A 22,249-nucleotide genomic window follows, 5' to 3' on the forward strand; every position below is an offset into this window, starting at 1 on the left:
GTAATGAAGGAGGATGAATCTGGTAGTTGTCCTGACTCCTGTAGTAATGAAGGAGGATTTATCAGGTAGTTGTCCTGACTCCCGTAGTAATGAAGGAGGATATATCAGGTAGTTGTCCTGACTCCCATAGTAATGAAGGAGGATATATCAGGTAGTTGTCCTGACTCCCATAGTAATGAAGGCCCCTCCATAGGCATTCCCTCAACCCCAGTTGACACTGTTATTTAAAGAAACGAAAATCAAATGCTCCTTGTGAGTTGTGTATTCAACACCGGATGATGTTTGTTGACTTTATTTAACCTATACTGACAGTATACACTGACTGTACAAACATCAGGAACACCTGCTCTTTCCATGACAGACTGACCAGGTGAATCCAAGTGAAATGTATGACCCCTTATTGATGTCACTTGTTAAATCCACTCCAATCAGAGTAGATGAAGGGGAGGAGACAGGTTAAAAAAAATCATTTTTAAGCCTTGAGACAATTGAGACATGGATTGTGTGTGTGTGCCATTCAAAGGGTGAATGGGCAATACAAAATATTTAAGTGCCTTTGAACAGGGTACGGTAGTAGGTGCCAGGCACCCCTGTTCGTGTCAAGAACTGCAACGCTGCTGGGGATTTCACACTCAACAGTTTCCCGTGTGTATCAAGAATGGTCGGCCATCCAAAGGATATCCAGCTAACTTGACACTACTGTGGGAAACATTGGAGTCAACATGGGCCAGCATCCCTGTGGAACGCTTTCGACACCTTGTAGAGGCCATGCCCCGACAAATTGAGGCTGTTCAGGGGGCAAAAGAGGGTGCAACTCAATATTAGGAAGGTGTTCCTAATGTTTTGTATAATCAGTGTACGTTGTCTATGGAAAGTAACACCGTACATGCATTTATCACAAAATTACTTTTAATGGCAAGACAATCAATCCACTCCAGTCAGCAGAAGTTCATCTTCAGCTGTTGAGAAAGTGCTGTTCAAAAGAATTATGCAAAAACAAAGCTAACTACTTTAATCGATGATCTCAAGGAGCTGCTCTTTACTTTGAGGTCTATGAATTTTGTGATTGAGATACAACACACAACGCTGTTTTTTGCTATATTCAAGTGTAAAAGCCTGTTATATCACACCTAGAAAGAAACAGAAGAGTTTCGTGTTTAGCCAGTCCCTTTGCAACTTCTAAAATAACATTACGTTCGGAGTGATAATTTATGTTTCAGATTCCTCCCAATCCACCCCTTAAAACAAACAGATTTACAGTTTGTTCTCATTATTTGCTCTACTATAACCCTGTTCACAATCTATAACAACAATAATGCGAGGTATAGTATTAAGGTGACCTATCTATAACAACAATACTGTGAGCTAGATTAATAGGGTGAACTGTGACCTATCTATAACAACAATACTGTGAGCTAGATTAATAGGGTGAATGGTGACCTATCTATAACAACAATACTGTGAGCTAGATTAATAGGGTGAACTGTGACCCATCTATAACAACAATACTGTGAGCTAGATTAATAGGGTGAACTGTGACCTATCTATAACAACAATACTGTGAGCTAGATTAATAGGGTGAACTGTGACCTATCTATAACAACAATACTGTGAGCTAGATTAATAGGGTGAATGGTGATCTATCTATAACAACAATACTGTGAGCTAGATTAATAGGGTGAATGGTGACCTATCTATAACAACAATACTGTGAGCTAGATTAATAGGGTGAATGGTGACCTATCTATAACAACAATACTGTGAGCTAGATTAATAGGGTGATCTGTGACCCATCTATAACAACAATACTGTGAGCTAGATTAATAGGGTGAACTGTGACCTATCTATAACAACAATACTGTGAGCTAGATTAATAGGGTGAACTGTGACCTATCTATAACAACAATACTGTGAGCTAGATTAATAGGGTGAACTGTGACCTATCTATAACAACAATACTGTGAGCTAGATTAATAGGGTGAACTGTGACCTATCTATAACAACAATACTGTGAGCTAGATTAATAGGGTGAACTGTGACCTATCTATAACAACAATACTGTGAGCTAGATTAATAGGGTGAACTGTGACCTATCTATAACAACAATACTGTGAGCTAGATTAATAGGGTGAACTGTGACCTATCTATAACAACAATACTGTGAGCTAGATTAATAGGGTGAACTGTGATCTATCTATAACAACAATACTGTGAGCTAGATTAATAGGGTGAACTGTGACCTATCTATAACAACAATACTGTGAGCTAGATTAATAGGGTGAACTGTGACCTATCTATAACAACAATACTGTGAGCTAGATTAATAGGGTGAACTGTGATCTATCTATAACAACAATACTGTGAGCTAGATTAATAGGGTGAACTGTGATCTTCAGTATCGATTCTTCAATACCTTCATTTTCAATTGCACTACTAGAGAAAATGGTGTACCTTTACATAAATCCAAGCACCGTTACAGCTGATATTTCTTGTACTGGGGTGATAATGATGTTGTAGAGTACATTACAGGAGAGCACATTGTCCAAGGAGAGCACATTGTCCAAGGAGGAGAGCACATTGTCCAAGGAGGAGAGCACATTGTCCAAGTAGCAGAGCACATTGTCCAAGGAGGAGAGCACATTGTCCAAGTAGCAGAGCACATTGTCCAAGGAGGAGAGCACATTGTCCAAGGAAGAGACCACATTGTCCAAGGAGGAGAGCACATTGTCCAAGGAGGAGACCACATTGTCCAAGTAGCAGAGCACATTGTCCAAGTAGGAGACCACATTGTCCAAGGAAGAGAGCACATTGTTTGAGGAGAGCTTCTCATCTGGCCAGGATAACTAGTGCTTCTCTTGAGTTGACAGATGTGGATAAGACACATCTGTAGACAGTCCTGGCATCTTAAGAGAGGTCAGCTGTTTCTGATATACTACAGCCAATCCCAATTCGCTCCTACCCCTTCTCCTTAGCTCTAACCTTTTGATATTGACAATTATTTTAATGACTATTTAATTGGCAAAGTTGACAAACTCAGAAATGCCCAAAACAAACTGTGAGCCATCATATTCATGGTTGAAAAATTGTTATCCATCAATATTGACAAATCACCTGGCATTGACAACTTAGATAGAAAGCTACTGAGGATTGTAGCTGACTCTATAGCCACTACTATCTGTCATATCTTTAATCTGAGCCTAGAGGACAGTGTTTGTCCTCATGCCTGGAGGGAAGCCAAAGTCATTCCGCTACCCAAGAATGGTAAATCATTCTTTACTGGTTCTAACAGCTGACGAATAAGCTTTCTGCCAGCTCTTAGCAAACTTCAGGAAAAAATGGTGTTTGACCAAATACAATGCTATTTCTCTGTAATATAATAAACAACAGAGAAGGGCACTCAACATGTACTGCACTGACACAAATGACTGATGATTGGCTGAAAGAAATTGATAATAAAAAGATGGTGGGAGCTGTATTCTTAGACTTCAGAACAACCTTTAATATTATTGACCATAGCCTGTTATGGCTTTACATTCTTTACCATAGGATGTAAAGCCATAACACATATTTGGTACAAATCATTCCATAAGTTCTAGCTCTCAGCTGAATCAGGTAATGAATGATGTGGCTGTTGAACAAGTTGAGGAAACTAACCTTCTTGGTGTCAACCTAGACTATAAATTGTCATGGTCAAGACATACTGATTCAATTGTTGTAAAGATGGGGAGAGGAATGTCTGTGATAAAGAGATGCTCAGAATTTTTAACATCACAGTCAACCAAAAGCCCAGTTTTATCTAATCTTTTGACTATTGCCCGGTGATATGGTCAAGTGCTGCAAAGAAGAACCTAGAAAAGCAGTAGCTGGCCCCGAACAGAGCAGCACATCTTGCCCTTCAATGTACTCTGAGGGCTAATGTCTACAGTATGCATGTCGGTCTCTCTTTGCTCAAAATAGAGATTGACTGCATCAATTCTTTTTTTTGTCAGAAATATTAATGTGTTGAAAATTCTAAATTGTCTGTATAATCAACTGACATATAGCTCTGACAGAAATACTTACACCACCAGACATGCCACCAGGGGTCTCTACACAGTTCCCAGGTCCAGAACAAATGAAAGGAAACGTACAGTATTATATAGAGCCACGATTGCATGGAACTCCCTTCCCTCTCATATTGCTCAAGTGAACAGCAAACTTGGTTTAAAAAAACAAATAAAGCAACACCTCTCCCCCATGTGACCTACACACACACACACACACACACACACACACACACACATTATTATTCTTTAGTTTTATTAAATGTGTCTTTAGTTGTAGTTTATATTTAAGTCTGTAATGTCACTAATCACGTTTCCATCCACAGTTTTTATGAGGATAAAGTCATACCGTACAAAAAACAATCATGACAGTTGTGAAGAAAACAGGATGTTTCAGTACAATTTTATAAATGCCGACAGATCATTTGTTTGTTCGACATGGTGGGATCTTTTTGTGTCTGTACAATTAATTAGGCGAGAAATGGCAGTGGAAACGCCTTTATGCGCAAATATATCAAAGTCAACTTGGAGTCTTGCAATGATATGGTATGTGATCCTCCCACTACAACTCGGGAAACCATGCAATTTATTAGGCTACAGATTAAATAAGTTATGATGAACTTCACAGGGTGCTGAAAGTGCACAGTGATCTTGATGCTCCTTTCCAATAACTATCGAGGGTCCTTTTCTGGTGACATGATGATCGATGCTTGACTGCCATTTGACAAATAAAAATATTCTCGCTCTTATCCATCATAATCTCATCATTGTAGACTAGCCTACCCGCACAGCCCACCCGCACTGTATCTGTGAGCTGTAGGCTAGAGCGCACTGCCAAGACCAGAGTACGCACATTAACGCAACAGTGTTTGTAGTAAGTAAAGTTAAAAATGCGATGGAAACACGTTGAACTTAAAAAATGTATTCTGTACATGAAAACTTATGTGAAAAAGTAAATTGTCATCACGCACTGATTTTTATCCGCAACAAGTCTATTTGGTGGAAACACACCACGGGTGGGAAAATGAGCATGTTTTCTTTATGCGGATTCTAGAATATTTGCATGAAAATTTGTCCTCAATTGGATGGAAACCTAGCTAGTGTTATTATTTTTAAATGTATGTAAATTATAGTATTTTTGTCTGTAATGTCTTTTTTTCGTTGTGTGTCGAACCCCCGGTAGACTAGATGTCACCATTGGTGTCGGCTAATGGGGATCCTAATGTCATCATATCATATAACCCTTTGATGTTTGCAGACCTGTAAGGTGTAAACGATAGGATGTTGTCTCCCCCGCTACGCTGCTTATAGAAATGCAGACATGGAAGAGTTAGGGCCAAGGGGAAGAGTTAGGGAGCAAACTGGCCCCAACAGAGAGTCTGCTGAGAAAAGGGGGGTGTAGGCCAAGCAGGGTCTTGCTATACCCCCCGCTCCATCCAGGTTTGGTTGAATCCTAACAGGCTATACTTACTGGGGGATGAATTAAACCTCACAGCACTGGCTTCTAGTCACATCAGTGACTCATGCTCTTTCTTTCTTCCACTAACTCCTTGTATCTTTATATTCCACACAGCTCAGGCAGGCTTGGCTGCTCAGGAACAGTTTGGAGCACCAGATGCAGCAGCAGCTCGCGTTCAAACAGGTTAATATTCAAGGTCCACTAACACCCATCAATACCCATTGCCCTTTGTTGCCAATGTAGCTGGCAAAAGAGGAGACGATACCGGCTGTCCTCCCCTGTTCTTTCCCAGTTCCAGCCTCTCTCCTAGGGGCTGTATGGCGGGGGCTTCTCGTCGGGTGGGCAGTAAGGTGGAGAGTAGCACGGGGGGACCAGGGAGGACCACATGTGGCTGGCCCCCGACTGGGACTCATCAGACAGGCCAGAAGAGTCAGGGAACATCATGCTGGAGCCCTGAAGAGACAGGAGGGGGAAGGTGAGCCGGGGTTGAAACAAGACAGGCGACTTGAGTTTGTACAGTACTCATCCTATGGTCAAGCAGTGAGGACAGAATCATAACACCATTGACATAAACTCGTGATCTCCTCAAGAGTTGGAGCTACCCACACATAGTTTAAGTTAATCTTCAGTCCTAATGAATTATTCCTGTTAGTTGTGGCTTTCTGGGGGGTAATGAATGATGGGTATTAGTAGTTTATTACCTGCAGGTCGTAGGCAGTATAGGGTGGCAGGTAGGGGGCATTGCTGTAGTAGCAGTTGAAGGAGGAGGTGCTGGGAGCTGGAAGCTCTGTGGAGACAGGGGCTGCTGGGAGGGGCTCTGACTCACACGAGTCAGGGGTCAGCATGGGTGTCTGTCCAAAACACATACAGATAGAATGAGCAATACTGATACCTGTGGTCCATGGTGTACACACACACACGCACACACACACACACACACACACACACACACACACACACACACACACACACACACACACACACACACACACACACACACACACACACACACACACACACACACACACACACACACACACACACACACACACACACACAACAATGATTGAGGAAGGGCCACGCTTAGGGCCGAGGTGCTAGGTTTTCATCTTGAGCAAACCCTAAGTAAATCAAATGCCTAAAATGACTAATTAACATCATTCAACCTTTTTAGAATGGTTGGGCAACTTTTTAAGAATTGTTAGTTTCTGCCCACCGGGTTACTATCTTATATCATGTCTGCTCCTCCATCTCTGGGTCAATGTCTTATATCATGTCTGCTCCTCCATCTCTGGGTCAGTGTCTTATATCATGTCTGCTCCTCCATCTCTGGGTCAATGTCTTATACCATGTCTGCTCCTCCATCTCTGGGTCAGTGTCTTATATCATGTCTGCTCCTCCATCTCTGGGTCAGTGTCTTATATCATGTCTGCTCCTCCATCTCTGGGTCAATGTCTTATATCATGTCTGCTCCTCCATCTCTGGGTCAGTGTCTTATATCATATCTGCTCCTCCATCTCTGGTATATCATGTCTGCTCCTCCATCTCTGGGTCAGTGTCTTATATCATGTCTGCTCCTCCATCTCTGGGTCAATGTCTTTTACCATGTCTGCTCCTCCATCTCTGGGTCAGTGATGGGTCTGGGTCTGCTCCTCCATCTCTGGGTCAGTGTCTTATATCATGTCTGCTCCTCCATCTCTGGGTCAGTGTCTTATATCATGTCTGCTCCTCCATCTCTGGGTCAGTGTCTTATATCATGTCTGCTCCTCCATCTCTGGGTCAAATAAGTCCAATAAATAAATTTAAATTGATTCAGCTTGAGGTTTGCACGTTTGGGACTATCCCATTGCTTTCATTATACCGCGTTAAACTCAATCAATCGCAGCTCAAGTATTTCAAACTATTTGACATAACTAGGTAGGAGCGGCAGGTAGCCTGGCGAAAGGTTGCTGGATCGAATTCCCGAGCTGACAAGGTATAAATCCGTCGTTAACCCACTGTTCCCTGGGCGCCGTGGATGTCGATTAAGGCAGCCGTCCTCACCTTTCTGATTCAGAGGGGTTGGGTTAAATGCGGAAGATACAGTTCAGTTGAATGCATTCAGTTGTACAACTGACTACGTATCCTCCTTTCTTTCTTTAACTAAGTACACTATATACGTCCCAGGGTCATATTCATTAGGCACCAAATGGATGAAAGCTGACTGAAACTGGGAGGGAATACCTGAACTAGTCCAATAAGAACCACTTTCTTTCGGTTTCCGTTGAAAAACACTTTAAAACTTAATGCTAGGGTGTGCCCTAATGAATACAACCCAGATATGTCCTGCTGTTCATCTCACCATGTCCTTGAAGCCTCCCAGCACAGCGGCGGTGATGATGCCCAGGAAGAGAGCGATGATGTTGAGGATGGTGACGGACCACAGCAGGTGATAAAGGTGTACCACATCCTCGCAGCTCCCCACCTCCGTGTACTCGTGGTAGCCCCCCATCAGCTCCACACGGCTGGGCCAGTGTGTGGGAGAGGTGGGTGGACGAGATCAGGAAGGACAAAGAGTAAAGACATACAGAAGTAAGTAAGAACCACCTACTTGAGACGCAAGGCTAAAGAGAAAAGTGTAATTTGTACCACATTCACTGTGTATTTAATTATTTGATAGAAAATGACAACAGAATATAAATACATGAACATAAATTGGCCCTTGGCTGTCAAATGGAGTTGAAATGGAGGAACAAGCTACAACTACTAGAGAGTAAGAGCTGGGGGACAGGTAGGTGGACTGGTCTTCATGCAGGAGTGATACACTCATTCCCATAGTCTTCATACACTCATTCCCATGGTGTGTTCCAAGCAAGAAGACTTCTACACAGCTACTGTTAAAATCAATCACAACAACAGAAAATGGGTTGTTAATGAGTCTCAAGGGGCTAAAAGAAAGGGACCTACTTCCAAATCATGGACGTTTTCCTAAACTTTTTCAAAACATCTTTATTCGCATGTCCCAAAAGAGGATGTTCTCTGAAACATAAGTCCAAAAAAGTTTTTAAAATGTCATTTTCCCAACGGTGCTGACCTTACAGCAACTAAAAATACACTAAAACAGAACAAGGGTAAATACGTGAGGTAAACAAGGAAATAATCAAAATAAGAAAACAATCAAATTGAGATGAGTTAAGCTGCCTCTCAGACTGCAAGATAATATCAAAATAATCCTGTGATGACAGAAGTTGGTGAAAGAGGCTTGGGAAACTCACTTGCCACAGTTGTAGAGGTCACAGCAGTAGCAGGTATTGGCTTTCACACGTAGGTTACAGGTTGCACGGGATGCTGTCTGGCAGTGAACCTAGATTTCACACAGGTAGTCACTGTTATCACACAGTACAGCATATGGATCATGCTCTCTATATTGGGAAACTGATGGATTTTAAACTCTCAGGCAATGTTTAAACCACTTTAAGGCAACTTTTTAACTTTAAGGCAACATATTAACAACTTTAAGGCAACCTTTCAACAAAGTGGTGATATGAGTGTGCACTTACGTCTTCATAATCCACAGAGGATTTTGAATTGGCGTAGAAATCACAGCGGCCGGCATAGTAAGGTCTAAGGTCCTGGAGCGTAACAAAACATACAAACATTTCATCCTACTGTTTAGGTTTTACACATCACTAGAGAAGAAACGACAGCATCAACCACACCAGCAGAATACACTGCAACAACACAAGATTAAAATTCACTTATGTCATATAGTTACTCTATACGTAAGTAACCAGTATGTAATTAATACTTTCTCATGGAAAATACAGAGAAGGTACAAAAACAATGATATAATTAAGCAATAACGCAGGAGGGGGTGTGGTATATAGCCAGTATACCATGGCTAAGGGCTGTTCTTAAGTACAATGCAACGCGGAGTGCCTGGATACAACCCTTAGTCGTGGTATATTGGCCATATATCACAAACCCCCGACGTGCCTTATTGCTATTATAAACTGGTTACCATCGTAATTAGAGCAGTAAAAATAAATGTTTTGGTCATACCCGTGGTATACGGTCTGATATACCATGACTGTCAGCCAATCAGTATTCAGGGTTCGAACCACCCAGTTAATAATTGAAAATAATTGGCAATGGTCATATTATATATTAAATCAGTTAGTAGTGTGGTTACTGTGTAATAACACCAAAACATTGATATTCCATATGACTGCATGTTAAACTGCATTAGAGCTTGGCTTATTGGCTCTGCTTGGTACTGCTACTCACTATGTGTCTGGCTGCAAACACCCCATCCACAATGGCACAGCAGAAGGCAGCCACCACTCCAAAACTGATGAACACAATGGACGCCACCAGCTGTAAGAGAAACAAAGAGTGAGGAGAGAAACAAAGAGTTATCCACTTAAACCTTAGTCTTATTACCTTCCACTGGAAAGTCACCTCAGGGGAAATATTCTCATTCCATGAATACATTATTGTGTTTGTTGTTCTGCATCTAATGTTGTACATGATGTATTATCTACTACATGATGTATTATCTACTACATGATAATGCCTGAGAAGCCAGTGTTTGGAGGATATATTGGCATGGGTGTATATCCTCCAAACACCAGCTTCGAGGGCATTACCACTTTTACGGGTTACCAACATATTCAAATAATGATTGACATATTTTCATGAAAAAGGTTATTTTGATAAATTTATTCGTACTATTTCATCCTTCCACAAGATATAGTCCCGACACATCTAGGGTTGCTTCCCAAGCCGGCTGGTTGTTGTTCTATCAGTTCGGTTGCCAGAGACGCGACCCAGTCATTCAGTCTTTTTGTTCTGTATCTATGGACGCGACCCAGTCATTCAGTCTTTTTGTTCTGTATCTATGGACGCGACCCAGTCATTCAGTCTTTTTGTTCTGTATCTATGGACTCGACCCAGTCATTCAGTCTTTTTGTTCTGTATCTATGGACGCGACCCAGTCATTCAGTCTTTTTGTTCTGTATCTATGGACGCGACCCAGTCATTCAGTCTTTTTGTTCTGTATCTATGGACTCGACCCAGTCATTCAGTCTTTTTGTTCTGCATCTATGGACGCGACCCAGTCGTTCAGTCTTTTTGTTCTGTATCTATGGACGCGACCCAGTCGTTCGTTCTAAATGTTCCATTGCCATGCTGACTGGCAACATTCTTTTCCCTTGCTTGCTAGCTAGCCAACTAAGGCTAACTTACAGTCACGTCAAACAGTGCAGACAGAATAATGGCAAAGAAGCTGCATTTGAATTTGTTTAAGCTGTTTTCTAGTGACATTTATTTGGATACATCCATAACAATGAGGTAATGAGGCGCGATTTCGCCTGGCATAGAAAATGTGCTCACTTGTCAGGACACTATTGTTCAGAGGAGATAGCCAACAACACAGCTAACACTATCACTTCAAACTGAAGCTGGAAAGACTGCAAACTAGTTGCACTTCGTTTCGTTTGACCTTTTTCAATTGACATTTCTTTTATATATATATATATATATATGGCTGAGAAACGGCTGCCTGCCTGTCAATCCTGTCCTAACTCCAACAAGTTCATTACTATGGGACAGCTGGAAATCGAATTTGAATATTGAAACAATGTTGCAAATGTCGCAAAAAAGGTATTAGGTGAACAATAGGTAGGTAAAGAAATAAAACAACAGTAAAAAGACAGGCTATATACAGTAGCGAGGCTATAAAAGTAGCGAGGCTACATACAGACACCGGTTAGTCAGGCTGATTGAGGTAGTATGTACATGTAGATATGGTTAAAGTGACTATGCATATATGATGAACAGAGAGTAGCAGTAGCGTAAAAGAGGGTTTGGCGGGTGGTGGGTGGGACACAATGCAGATAGCCCGGTTAGCCAATGTGCGGGAGCACTGGTTGGTCGGGCCAATTGAGGTAGTATGTACATATGTACATGAATGTATAGTTAAAGTGACTGTGCATATATGATAAACAGAGAGTAGCAGCTGCGTAAAATGAGGGGTTGGGGGGTTGGGGTGGGCACACAATGCAAATAGTCCGGGTAGCCATTTGATTACCTGTTCAGGAGTCTTATGGCTAAAAACTGGTAAAAACTGTTGAGAAGCCTTTTTGTCCTAGACTTGGCACTCCGGTACCGCTTGCCATGCGGTAGTAGAGAGAACAGTCTATGACTGGGGTGGCTGTGGTCTTTGACAATTTTTAGGGCCTTCCTCTGACACCACCTGGTATAGAGGTCCTGGATGGCAGGCAGCTTAGCCCCAGTGATGTACTGGGCCGTACGCACAACCCTCTGTAGTGCCTTGCGGTCAGAGGCCGAGCAATTGCCGTACCAGGCAGTGATGCAACCAGTCAGGATGCTCTCGATGTTGGATGCTCTCGATTATCTACTACATTATGTATTATCTACTACATTATGAATTATCTACTACATTATGTATTATCTACTACATTATGTATTATCTACTACATTATGAATGATCTACTACATCATGTATTATCTACTACAGTATTATCTATTACATGATGTATTATCTACTACATTATGTATTATCTACTATATTATTAATGATCTACTATATTATTAATGATCTACTATATTATTACTTATCTACTATATTATCAACTATCCATTACATTATGTATTATCTACTACAGTATTATCTACTACATTATGTATCATCTACTGCATTATGTATTATCTACTACATTATGTATTATCTACTACAGTATTATCTACTACATTATGTATCATCTACTGCATTATGTATTATCTACTACATTATGTATTATCTACTACAGTATTACCTACTACAGTATTATCTACTACATTATGTATCATCTACAACAGCATTATCTACTACACTATGTATCATCTACTACAGCATTATCTACAACAGTATTATCTACTACATCATGAATTATCTACTATGTTATGTATTATCTACTATATTATGTATTATCTACTATATTATGTATTATCTACTATATTATGAATGATCTACTACATTATGAATTGGAGTTGGAATTATAGGTAACTTCAATACCTGCTTCTAATTTAATGTGGCATTGTAGCTGTTGCAGGTGCCCTATGATAGTGTGTGTATGTGTGTGTGTGCGTGTATGCATGATGTGTTTGTGTGTATTCACACATGAAATGTGTTCTTGCGTATGTGCGTGTGTTCCTATATGAGTGTGTGAGGACACGTGTAAACCAAGTCACTGAGAATGCAGCGTGCCCTGGGTGTGTGAGTATGAATGTTCCCGGTGAGGAGAGGGGGTGGGGGTGTATATTGGGGGTGGGCACAGGACAACAGTGATAGAGTGCTCTGACTGTCACCTCGGTCCTGCGGTGCCCGCCCCACGTGGCATAGTGCCCAGCTCTTTTCAGGCACCACTACCCTCACCCTCAAGTCCTTTCACTGCTCAAAGAAAGACAGCATGTATTCAATGACATATCACCCCACCCTTTCTACAACACTCTACAGCCCTCCCTGGGAGGAGAGGAGAGGAAGGAAGCAGTAGCCAGGGACACCACACATTCAAAAGCAACCAGCAACTGCAGGGACTTGGGTCTGAGCCAAGATTCATTCCATGGGAATATATTCCATCTATGTTTGGCAACATCAACAACAACAATATTTCCACATTTTGACATTGTCTAAAATACATGTGTGGATGGTGCCAGATATATCCATATGTTGTCCACTGTATTATGTGGGAGGAATGCACTAGGGTGGCAACAGCTCCACTGTATTATGTGGGATAAATGCACTAGGGTGGCAACAGCTCCACTGTATTATGTGGGATAAATGCACTAGGGTGGCAACAGCTCCACTGTTTTATGTGGGATAAATGCACTAGGGTGGCAACAGCTCCGACTGTATTATGTGGGATGAATGCACTAGGGTGGCAACAGCTCCACTGTATTATGTGAGATGAATGCACTAGGGTGGCAACAGCTCCACTGTATTATGTGGGATGAATGCACTAGGGTGGCAACATCTCCACTGTATTATGTGGGATAAATGCACTAGGGTGGCAACAGCTCCACTGTATTATGTGGGAGGAATGCGGTAGGGTGGCAACAGCTCCACTGTATTATGTGGGATAAATGCACTAGGGTGGCAACAGCTCCACTGTATTATGTTGGATAAATGCACTAGGGTGGCAACAGCTCCACTGTATTATGTGGGAGGAATGCACAAGGGTGGCAACAGCTCCACTGTATTATGTGGGAGGAATGCGGTAGGGTGGCAACAGCTCCACTGTATTATGTGGGATAAATGCACTAGGGTGGCAACAGCTCCACTGTATTATGTGGGATAAATGCACTAGGGTGGCAACAGTTCCACTGTATTATGTGGGATAAATGCACTAGGGTGGCAACAGCTCCACTGTATTATATGGGATGAATGCACTAGGGTGGCAACAGCTCCACTGTATTATGTTGGATAAATGCACTAGGGTGGCAACAGCTCCACTGTATTATGTGGGATGAATGCACTAGGGTGGCAACAGCTCCACTGTATTATGTGGGATAAATGCACTAGGGTGGCAACAGCTCCACTGTTTTATGTGGGATAAATGCACTAGGGTGGCAACAGCTCCACTGTATTATGTGGGAGGAATGCGCTAGGGTGGCAACAGCTCCACTGTATTATGTGGGATGAATGCGCTAGGGTGGCAACAGCTCCACTGTATTATGTGGGATGAATGCACTAGGGTGGCAACAGCTCCACTGTATTATGTGGGATGAATGCACTAGGGTGGCAACAGCTCCACTGTATTATGTGGGATAAATGCACTAGGGTGGCAACAGCTCCACTGTATTATGTGGGATGAATGCACTAGTGTGGCAACAGTTCCACTGTATTATGTGGGATAAATGCACTAGGGTGGCAACAGCTCCACTGTATTATGTGGGATGAATGCGCTACGGTGGCAACAGCTCCACTGTATTATGTGGGAGGAATGCGCTAGGGTGGCAACAGCTCCACTGTATTATGTGGGATGAATGCACTAGGGTGGCAACAGCTCCACTGTATTATGTGGGATAAATGCACTAGGGTGGCAACAGCTCCACTGTATTATGTGGGATAAATGCACTAGGGTGGCAACAGCTCCACTGTATTATGTGGGATGAATGCACTAGTGTGGCAACAGTTCCACTGTATTATGTGGGATAAATGCACTAGGGTGGCAACAGCTCCACTGTATTATGTGGGATGAATGCACTAGGGTGGCAACAGCTCCACTGTATTATGTGGGATGAATGCACTAGGGTGGCAACAGCTCCACTGTATTATGTGGGAGGAATGCACTAGGGTGGCAACAGTTCCACTGTATTATGTGGGATGAATGCAATAGGGTGGCAACAGCTCCACTGTATTATGTGGGATAAATGCACTAGGGTGGCAACAGCTCCACTGTATTATGTGGGAGGAATGCGCTAGGGTGGCAACAGCTCCACTGTATTATGTGGGATAAATGCACTAGGATGGCAACAGCTCCACTGTATTATGTGGGATAAATGCACTAGGGTGGCAACAGCTCCACTGTATTATGTGGGATAAATGCACTAGGGTGGCAACAGCTCCACTGTATTATGTGGGAGGAATGCACTAGGGTGGCAACAGTTCCACTGTATTATGTGAGATGAATGCACTAGGGTGGCAACAGCTCCACTGTATTATGTGGGATAAATGCTCAAGGGTGCTTTGGATGTTAGTTGTTTACTGCTATTTGCTCCTCATCCAGCCCCCTGTAGTTTCTGTGTGTTAAGGCTGTCACACTACACACTCATTATTCATTTCGGGAGCTATGGGGAGTGGCTATGCTCCTGGCACCACCCTTCGTCTGCAGTTCCTTCTGTACATTCCTGCGTGGACATCTGTCCTCCTCCTCTTACACATGTCTATTTCCGGGTGCATCTCACATGAAGCCCTAGGAGCTATTTTCTGATAGCCAAGCTAAAACCCCCATGAGCCAACTGTGTCATTCTGCTAGAGAAGGTAGCTGTGGGTTGTGTGCCCATGCCACATGAAGACCGCAATTTGGATGTAGTCTATGTCAAGTGAATGCAGCTTAAATAATTGGATTGGGTTATTGGTGGTGTATGTCTGCAGAGAGATATAGAGCTGTGGCATAGAAACTGATACGGAAGTGCAGGCGTAATATAATTCCTCTTACCATCTGCCTCTTGTTTTCTATCAGATGGGCTCCGATGATTCCCAGAAAGGAGCCAAAGCCCAGCTGAAAAAAGAGCAGACTGTTGATAGGGCGCCAGTGGAACTGGAATAAATTAGGAAATTCATTTGAATCAGCAATTACAACACAACACTGAGTCCCTCAGGATCAGGAAATGGCCCTTCCATTCGGTTCACTCAAATGACCTTTCCCCAGAAATAATAAAACGGCTCTGTTCAAATACTGTAGAAATGCATCCTCCCTTCCTTGTTTCCTTGAGGTAAGTAAAAATCTATAAATGATTGCATAAGTGTCCAAGATCACCACCTTATTACTTTCATCAATCAAACAAATTCATGGAAGTAATCACAGGTCTGTAACAGTTTACCCACCTTTTGCCGAAAAAAGGCATTGAAAGTATAGGGTGCGTTACTTTTTTCACCACGACCGGTGATCAGAGTTTACCCACCTATTTTTTACCACTACATCACTGGTAGGAAGGTAAGGAAGGATGCATTTCTGAAGTATTCGAACAGGGCCCATATATATGATCGTGACATTGATCACTTAGTAAGATACATGTGGTGAAAGTACAGCCAGTCTCAGCTCTATTCACACAAGTTCACAATAACAATTATCTTGATCTATCCTAGCCAATGCTGTTCTTAAATATCTGGCCTACTATTGTATCTGAAATTTGATTCACTGGTCTTTCTTCAGAAGAATGACCATAGTTGATTTATTCTTAGAGACAGCCTAATCAACATCCACTGTCACGCCCTGACCTGTTTCTTGTGTTTGCCTCCACCCCCTCCAGGTGTCGCTTATTTTCCCCAGTGTATTTATCCTGTGTTTCCTGTCTCTCTGTGCCAGTTCGTCTTGTATGTTTTTAAGTCAACCAGCGTGTTTTCCCTATGCTCCTGCTTTCTATTTCTCTTTTGCTAGTCCTCCCGACTCTGAACTGGTTATGACCTTTTGCCTGTCCACGACCATTCTCTTGCCTACCCCTTTTGGACTGTCAATAAATATCAAATAATCTAACCATCTGCCTCCTGTGTCTGCATCTGGGTCTCGCCTTGTGCCTTGATAATCCACACTGAATAGAATAGAACAAAGGACATTTATTTTTACTGTTAGGGAGCTTCTTCTTTAGAACTTGTTATAAGCATGTATGAGTCTTTATAATGGCTTAGAATAAGGCTTACAATATATTAGTATAAGCTCTATAGGACCACCACTGTTGCTTTCTTCTGAGGCAGAATGCTGAGGGTTGAATAGATGGGGACTCTGAAGCCAATTTATGGATGATGAGTACATGTTTCATCCTCCAATGACAAACATGCTAAATAATGAATGTGGGGGAAATGCCACCCTCTGAGAGACCATCATAAATGATCACTCAAAAGCAGCTAAAAGAGAGCTTACATCAGCCAGAGCATATTACCCTGGATGGTATGCAATACTCTTTTCAGAAACACTTAAAGTTACTTAATGTCTGCAGGCATAACGCACTTTAGAGTAGAAAAGAATAGAGTAGAACAGAACAGAGTATAATAGAATAGCATGGTATAGAATAGAGTAGAATAGTAAATCTGTGACGGAATTTGTTGTTTATAACTAATTATAATAATAATAATAACAATAATAATATTATGATAGAAGCATGTATAAGCATGTATCAAATATTTATAATGTATTATAAGAATCAAGCTTTTAATATGTTATGTCGCTCTGTGTAACAACATTTCATCTTTCTCAAAATGGCTGGTATTTAGTCAGGATCGAGAGGATGATAAGCCATTACAAGAGGGTCATATACTCATGACAAATCTTGTGATGCATTATAGTGTTACCCTCTTCTCGTTGAGGTATGACATATCGCTAAGACTGTAAGATGTTAGACTTCTACTTACAATGACTCCAGGGTAGTAGCCACCGACTGTGATATTCTGTGTCCTGGTGGTGGCTGCCAGTCCAAAGATAAGGATGAGTACAGACACAATGAGCAACATCATAGTGACCATGATGGACTTCCGTTTCCTCTGTTTGAATGATCCTGGAAGACAAACACAGCGTTAGACAATATACCTGTATATACCCTCAATATACCTGTATGTCCCCTCAATATACCTGTATATACCGTCAATATACCTCTATATACCCTCAATATACCTGTATATACCATCAATACACAGTGGTGGGAAAAGTACCCAATTGTCATACTTGAGTAAAAGTAAAGATACCTTAATACAAAATGACTCATGTAAAAGTGAAAGTCACCTAGTAAAATACTACTAAAAGTCTGAAAGTATTTGGTTTTAAATATACTTAAGTATCAAAAGTAAATGCTAAAATTTACTTAAGTATCAAAAGTAAAAGTATAAATCATTTCGAATTCCTTATTAAGCAAACCAGACGGCACAGATTCTTTTTTATTTATTTATGGATAGCCAGGGGCACTTTCCAACACTCAGACGTAATTTACAAACAAAGCACCACCTAAAAAAAAATCTAATTAACAATAATAATTGGTACCCTTCCCCAGATCTGTGCCTTGACACAATTCTATCTCGGAGCTCTACGGACAATTCCTTTGACCTCATGGCTTGGTTTTTGCTCTGACATGCACTGTCAAATGTGGGACCTTGTATAGACAGGTGTGTGCCATTCCAAATCATGTCCAATCAATTGAATTTACCACAGGTGGTGTCCAATCAAGTTGTAGAAACATCTCAAGGATGATCAATGGAAAAAGGATGCACCTGAACTCAATTTCGAGTCTCATAGCAAAGAGTCTGAATACTTACGTAAATAAGGTATTTCTGTTTTTTGTTTTTCTACATTTACAAACATTTCTAAAAACCTGTTTTCACTTTGTCATTATGGAGCTTTGTGTGTACATTGATGAGGAAATGTTTTAATTTAATCAATTTTAGAATAAGGCTGTAATGTAACAAAATGTGGAAAAAGACAAGGGGTCTGAATACTTTCCGAATGCACTGTACCTGTATATACCCTCAATACACCTCTATATAACCACAATATACCTGTATATACCTTCAATATACCTCTATATACCCTCACTATACCTATATGTACCCTCAATACACACTATATATACAAAACTATATGGACACCCTTTCAAATTAGTTGATTCGGCTATTTCAGCCACACCCGTTGCTAACAGATGTATAAAATCGAGTACACAAACATGCAATCTCCATAGACAAACATTGGCAGTAGAATAGCTTTACTGAAGAGCTCAGTGCCTTTCAACGTGGCACCGTCATTGGATGTCACCTTTTCAACAAGTCAGTTTGTCAAATTTCTGCCCTGCTAGAACTACCCCGGTCAACTGTAAGTGCTGTTATTGTGAAGTGGTAACTCATAGGAGCAACAACAGCTCAGCTGCGAAGTGGTAGGCCACACAAGCTCATAGAACGGGACCGCCGAGTGCTGAAGCGCATAGCGTGTAAAAATCGTCTGTCCTCGGTTGCAACATTCACTACCGAGTTTCAAACTGCCTCTGGAAGCAGCGTCAGCACATGAACTGTTCGTCGGGAGCTTCATGAAATGGGTTTCAATGGCCGAGCAGCCACACACAAGCCTAAGATCACCATGAGCAATACCAAGGATTGGCTGGAGTGGTTTAAAGCTCGCCACCATTAGACTCTGGAGCAGTGGAAACGCGTTACCTGGAGTGATGAATCACACTTCACCATCTGGTAGTCCGACGGACTAATCTGGGTTTGGCGGATGCCAGGAGAACGCTACCTGCCCAAATGCAGTGTCAACTGTAAAGTGGTAAAGATGGTCTGACACTGTTTTTCATGGTACGGGCTAGGCCTCTTAGTTCCAGTGAAGGGAAATCTTAATGCTACCGCATACAATACATTCTAGATGATTCTGTGCTTCCAACTTAGTGGCAGTTTGAGGAAGGCCCTTTCCTGTTTCAGCATGGCAATGCCCTTTGCACAAAGTGAGGTCCATACAGAAATTATTTGTCGAGATCGGTGTGGAAGAACTTGACTGGCCTGCACAGAGCCCTGACCTCAACTCCATCTAACACCTTGGGGATGAATTGGAACGCTGACTGCAAGCCAGGCCTAAAAGCCCAACATCAGTGCCCGAACTCACTAATGCCCTTGTGGCTGAATGGAAGAAACTCCCCACAGCAATGTTCCAACATCTAGTGGAAAGCCTTCCCAGGAGTGTGGAGGCTGTTATAGTAGTAAAGGGGCGACCAACTCCATGTTAATGTCCATGATTTTGGAATGAGATGTTTGTTGAGCAGGTGTCCACATACTTTTGGTAATGTAGTGTACCTATATATACCCTCAATAAACCTCTATATACCCTCAATATACCTCTAGATACCCTTAATATACCTCTTTATACCCTCAATATACCTTTATATACCCTCAATATACCACTTTTTGGGGATTGTACTAATATAGTTTTTGACAGTAGTATTCCTGTGTAAGTCATAATACACTCCTCTTCAACTGATAGGGCAATATCAATAGGAGTGTATTATGGTTAGCTGTGTAATAAACCAAGGATTCTAAAGCCTTGATTAAACTAACCCTGTTGTTCCCCTTGCTCCATTCCATTCAAAATGTATGCATGTGTAGTTAAAATATATTATCATCTAGACATTGATAATTTGTTTCTCATTATTAACATTATCGATTCTATGTGACGATTCATGGTAGCATACATTTTTGATAATACTGGCTTTCCCTAGTATTATTTTGTCTTTAAGAACATGATTTGGGGTATTTAGAATGCTATATAGTTAAAGAATTGCACATAACAAGACTATTTAAAGAACTAAATTTCGACAAAAATGAAGATCCTTATAGTCCTAAGCGCTCGATTTGTCTGATGTCGAATCAGCTGCACGTGTTGTTATAACCATGTAATTAATGAATGATTGCATGGTAATAACATCTTATATAACTACTTTGTAAGAAACACAAATACAATGTAACGTGCCGTGGGTGTGTGAATGTTGTTGGCAAAGTAACAAATACATAATCGTTTTATCTAATGCTGCATGGCTGCACCTGCATTGGCCTGAGCAGAAAGAAGAGAAATATACTGTATCTATCTAATGTAAACTAGCGGCTTTCCCATATTAATCAAGAACTTCCCTGCTCGTCTCAAACACATTTAATTCCCACAGAGTTAGTATTACATCCTATCTATTTATCCTGACAATGTGACAAATTCTACCTTTCTTCAGGATTTTGACAAACCCACAAAAAAGAAAAACAGTTAGCCAGTCCAATGTAACCTACAGTAGCCATACTAGCCTGTAGGCTACAGACAAAAATATATTGCACCAAGTAGCCTGTCATTTTTGCTGTAACCATGCGGTTGACCTCGCGCACACATACTGTACCTATAGGAGTTTCTGTCAAAATTATTCCGGCTTGTTGATTCTGTACAAGAGGCATTTTCTAATTAACCGCGGGAGCTGAATATAGGCCCAAAATTATGATTCAAGGTTAAAAACTAGACACATAACAAGCGGAACAAAAAGGTGTTTACTGCTAAGAGCTAATGCACGCGTGACATTTGATTGCAGTGGCATTCTCTAATAGCAGACCTCCCCGCGCCACGACCGTGGCTGTCTCTTTTATATCAGTGTCTATTGACATGTCCACTCTACTGTCTTCATCCGTCGTGAACCGCGGAGCGTCAATAGGTGCACCGTTTTACGCATGCACCACGCTCCAGTCACAGTCACACACCCGCCAGTCACACTCAGAACAATAACTAATTTAAATCAGTCCTAAAATCATCGTAGGCTTATTTTATCTAAATGTATTTGCTTAACATTTTCATATAGCCTACTTATAGCCCAAATATATATATGTATTTAGTTTCTTCTTTTTTGTATTCGTTTTTATTATTGTTATATACAGTCATTAGTATATAACCGTTATTTTGATCAGACAGGAAGACATTAGCTGATAAAAAGGCTCATAATAAGCAAGAGTGGAGTAGGATAGGATAGCGATTTGGAGATGTTCGAGCGCCACCCCATGTCAACATTCAAAATTGTTACATCAACTCCTATAATCTTCATGGCCTAACCTCTGGGCCTAATATAGTAATCTATTCATTCTTCCAGGTTTCCTCAAACTGCTCCCTTTCATTATGATCTGCGCTAATAGGTCCAATATGCGTCATGATTAGGCTTATGCTGATAGCTCTTGATGACTAAGACAACGTGAACTTCACAGAACAACAGTTTTATGGCGAGCAGCCGATGATGGTCGGTTGCAAACTTGCACACGTTGGGTCCGTCACTGTCAGAGAGGTGCTGACTTCATTCACGATCATCATACTGTAATGAAATATCCGCGTTTATAAACCCAGGGTCGTTACAATACTACACTATTGGAATTTACTCGTTGCATTACATTTAGCATAGCCTACAATAAGCAGTGGTCATTTAAAAAGCACAAAAATAGATACATTATTAATAAAACCCCAGTTAATGCAGCTTTAAGCACGACAGTGATTGAAGCTGGGAA

At 41.4% G+C, this 22,249-nt stretch overlaps 1 protein-coding gene across 2 annotated transcripts; it reads right to left on the minus strand.

The window, feature by feature from the left end:
• Window positions 1-891: 891 nt before the first annotated feature.
• Window positions 892-21,426, minus strand: tmem255a (transmembrane protein 255A). 2 transcript variants are annotated; one of them, XM_014199049.2, is made up of 10 exons: window positions 21,109-21,426; window positions 17,615-17,757; window positions 15,705-15,767; window positions 9,769-9,858; window positions 9,042-9,113; window positions 8,757-8,845; window positions 8,449-8,520; window positions 7,844-8,012; window positions 6,204-6,353; window positions 892-5,955 (listed from the first exon to the last, which is right to left on the minus strand). In XM_014199049.2, exons 1-10 carry the CDS (start codon window positions 21,161-21,163, stop codon window positions 5,809-5,811), a joined length of 1,050 nt encoding a protein of 349 aa, XP_014054524.1. In that variant the 5' UTR covers window positions 21,164-21,426; the 3' UTR covers window positions 892-5,808. The 2 variants fall into 2 exon arrangements, with proteins under 2 accessions (XP_014054524.1, XP_014054525.1); XM_014199050.2 differs by having other exon boundaries at window positions 7,844-8,006; window positions 21,109-21,425.
• Between the last annotated feature and the right edge of the window lie 823 nt (window positions 21,427-22,249).

Source organism: Salmo salar, chromosome ssa05, assembly GCF_905237065.1.
Source record: "Salmo salar chromosome ssa05, Ssal_v3.1, whole genome shotgun sequence".
NCBI classification, from domain to species: Eukaryota; Metazoa; Chordata; class Actinopteri; order Salmoniformes; family Salmonidae; genus Salmo; species Salmo salar.

Coding starts and splice junctions, on each gene's coding strand:
- tmem255a (XM_014199049.2), bottom strand. CDS start 21,163: ATGCCTCTTGTACAGAATCAACAAGCCGGAATAATTTTGACAGAAACT. Junction 17,758..21,108: donor TTTGACAGAAACTCCTATAG/GTACAGTATGTG, acceptor TTTGTCTTCCAG/GATCATTCAAACAGAGGAAA. Junction 8,846..9,041: donor CCTCTGTGGATTATGAAGAC/GTAAGTGCACAC, acceptor TGTGAAATCTAG/GTTCACTGCCAGACAGCATC.